This window comes from Austrofundulus limnaeus, unplaced genomic scaffold, assembly GCF_001266775.1.
Source record: "Austrofundulus limnaeus strain Quisiro unplaced genomic scaffold, Austrofundulus_limnaeus-1.0 Scaffold4, whole genome shotgun sequence".
Lineage (NCBI taxonomy): Eukaryota > Metazoa > Chordata > Actinopteri > Cyprinodontiformes > Rivulidae > Austrofundulus > Austrofundulus limnaeus.
The window spans coordinates 1,425,406-1,428,991 of NW_013952406.1; the positions used below are offsets into that span (position 1 = coordinate 1,425,406).

Genomic DNA, 3,586 nt, shown 5'->3' on the forward strand with positions numbered 1-3,586 from the left:
CGTCTGAACATCCTTTCTGGGAATGGAGGAAATCTTCTTGACCCACGGAACAGACTGTTGTCCTCCATCACATGTCTGAGCAGCCAGGTTACATGTTTGACCTTTAGGACAGCAGTGAATGAAGTCTTGACAGCAAACAGCCTGAGGATGAGAAGATCAGATGAAAACCATCAACATCAAACTCATACTCTTATAGCAGTCCTCCTCCAATGAGAGAGTCGGAGGTTTGAGTCCACTAGTTTTAGGCCATGTGTTCAAGTGTCGCTGACGCCCTTATTGTCTCTAAATCTTGCCCCATAATAGTATGAATGTGATCTAAAGCACTAATTAGACTTTGTAACAATTTATTCACATTAGTTTTGTAGAGTTCTGTGTGGACAGATAAATAAGGGCTCTGAGTGGTGTTGTAAAGATCTTTGAGTATCCTGGTTAACTACAACAGGGACCTTKACACGTGACGTCATGGATATCATTTACGCCAGGGCTATTCAACTGGCGGTCTGCGAGTGATCAAAGTTCGGCCCAGCAATTGGTTCTGTTTTCTGCCTCTTATCCAAGATCGGGTTGCGGGGGCAGCAGCCTAAGCAGAGAGACCCAGACTTCCCTCTTCCCAGCCACTTGGTCCAGCTTGTCTGTGGGAATCCCAAAGCGTTCTCCAGGCCAGCAGAGAAACATAGTCCCTCCAGCGTGTCTTCGATCTTCCTCTGTGTCTCCTCCCAGTGGGACATGCCACATGCCCGGAACTCCTCACCAGGGAGGTGTCCAGGAGGCCTCCTAACCAAATGCCAGAGCCACATGAACTGGCTCCTCTCGACATGGAGGAGCAGAGGCTCTACTCTGAGTCCCTCCCGGATTACCAAGCTTCTCATCCTATTTCTAAGGAAGAACCCAGACACCCTGCTAAGGAAACTCATTTCGGCCACTTGTATCCGTGAACTCGTTCTTTCGGTCACTACCCCAACTTTGGGACCATAGATAAGGGTAGGAATGTAGACCGATCGGGAAACTGAGAGCTTCGCCTTCTGGCTCAGCTCCCACTTCACCACGACAGACCGGTACAGCGCTCGCATTACTGCAGACGCAGCACCAATCCGCCTGTCGATCTCCCGATACATTCTTCCCTCATTCGTGAACAAGACCCCGAGATACTTWAACTCATGCAATTGGGGCAGGACCTCCTCCCCGACCCGGAGGCAGCACGCTACCAGTTTCCGGCTCAAGACCATGGTCTCAGATTTGGAGGCACTGATCCTCATCCTAGCCGCTTCACACTTGGCTGCGAACCGCTCCAGTGAGAGCTGGAAATCACAATCTGATGAAGCCAATAGGACCACATCATCTGCAAAAAGCAGAGATGTGATCTTAAAGTCATCAAAAAGGATCCCCTCAACACCTTGGCTGCACCTTGAAATTCTGTCCATAAAAGTTATGAACAGAATCTGTGTCAAAGTGCAACKTTGGCAGAGTCCAACTCTCAACCAGAAACAAGTCCAACTTAATACCTGCAATGCAGACCAAACTCTTGCACCGGTCATACAGGGACCTAACAGCCTGTTTCAATGGGAATGGTACCCCATACTCCCGGGATACCCCCCACAGGAGTCATCAAGTGACAGGGTCGAACGCCTTCTCCAAGTCCACAAAACACATGTAGACTGGTTGGGGGAACTCCCATGCACCCTCCAGGACCCTGCTGAGGGTMTGGAGCTGGTCCACTGTTCCACAACCAGGACGAAAACCACACTCCTTTTCCTGAATCCGAGATTCGACTATTCGACAGACCCTCCTCTCTAGAACCCACTAATAGACCTTACCAGGGAGGCTCAGAAGTGTAATCCACCTATAGTTGGAACACACTCTGCGGCCACCCCATTTTAAATAGGAGGACCACCACCCCGGTCTGCCAATCCAGTGGAACTACCCCAGATGTCCACACAATGTTGTAGAGTCGCGTCAACCAATGCAACCCCACAACGTCCAGAGCCTTAAGGAAATCCAGGCGAATCTCATACACCCCCGGCGCCTTGCCACCGAGAAGCTTTTTTAATCACCTCAGTGACCTCGGCACCAGAGATTGGAGAGTCCGACCCAGGGTCCTCAGGACCCCCGGTTTTCCACTTAAATTACTCTAAGTTCTTAGCTAGACATAGACGTCTGGTATCTACAGAAATGTCAGAATCTTGGCTACAAGCTGGTAAAAACCATTTCTATGAACATCCAAGACAGTTAGGCAGTTGACGATAAAACTATGAAAGTGAAAATAAAATTGGTTTAAAAATTTAGCAAGTCAGAGAAGTTTAAAATAATATTTGTGTCAAATATGAAGCATAGTGTGTTTTATTTTTGTTGTTGTTTAGTTATCACTACTTTATATGGTTCTGTATGTTGTATGCATGATTAAGTGCAGCAAAATAAACTATTTCAAAGGTAACAGATCTTTGTAATACTTGGTTTATTTACATAATGACTTAATTGCTGGATGTTGGGACCCTCAACTGTTGGCCTGCAGTAACTGTGGCCCCGGGAGCACTTTAGTCGAATAGCCCTGATTTACAGACATTATTAACGCTCTCTCAAATGGTCGGACAACTGGAGTGGATTCTTCTGTGAGTCAGTGTTAATACCATAACAGAAAAAAGATGTTTCTAGAGAAAATTTCGAATGACAGGAAAGTTCAGTTGAAATGTTGGCTGGAGGTACTAGGTCTTTGGCAGACTAGGAATGCAAGTGGAATTATTAAAAATGTTGGCGTTTTTACCAATGTTTTATACCTTAGCATGTCGCATCTATCGCGTGAGTGTCTGTGTGTGTGTCTGTGTGTGTTTGTGTGTGTGTCTATAAGTTAACTCAATTTACAATACAATTAATCCCATCGTTTTACACAAAAATATCAAAAGAAGCTGCATCCACTATGTTACCTCTGGCAGAGGACAACAAGCCCAAGAACCCTCTTTGGTTTTACAGCAGGTGGTGCCATCAGGACAGCCCACTTTGTCATCACACGGGACAACCTTCACCTCCATCTGAACATCTTTTCTGGGAATGGAGGAAATCTTCTTAACCCAGGGAACAGACTGTTGTCCTCCCTCACATGTCTGAGCGGCCAGGTTACATGTTTGACCTTTAGGACAGCAATGGATGAAGTCTTGACAGCAAACAGCCTGATGATGAGAAGATCAGATGAAAACGAACAACATCTAACTTTTGCTCTTATAGCAGTCCTCCAACGAGAGTCGGAGGTTTGATTCCACTACTATGCTGTCACATGTTCAAGTGTCCCTGAGTAAAACACTGAAGACTTTATTGTCTCTAAACCTTACACCATTATAGTATGAATGTGATCTAAAGCACTGATTAGACTCTGTAGAATAATTTATTCACATTAGTTTTGTAGAGTTCTGAGTGGATGGCTAAATAAGGGCTTAGATTATGTTATGAATTGATTTGAGTACCAATGCTGGCTGCAATTGCTACTATACAAGTAAAGTCAATTTACCATGTATTAAGTGCATCATTTTACCCGAATATATCAAAATAAGCTGTATCCATTATGTTACCTCTGGCAGAGGACAACAAGCCCAAGAAC

The 3,586-nt window shown here is 45.4% G+C and overlaps 1 protein-coding gene across 1 annotated transcript in view; it reads right to left on the reverse strand.

Moving 5' to 3' along the window:
* LOC106527732 (granulin a) overlaps positions 1-3,586 on the reverse strand; it is a gene marked incomplete in the record, with an annotated part of 15,826 nt that overhangs the window by 1,913 nt on the left and 10,327 nt on the right. Inside the window, 2 exon segments of the mRNA XM_014022722.1 lie at positions 1-141; positions 2,919-3,161. Coding sequence (XP_013878176.1) covers positions 1-141; positions 2,919-3,161 — 384 coding nt within the window.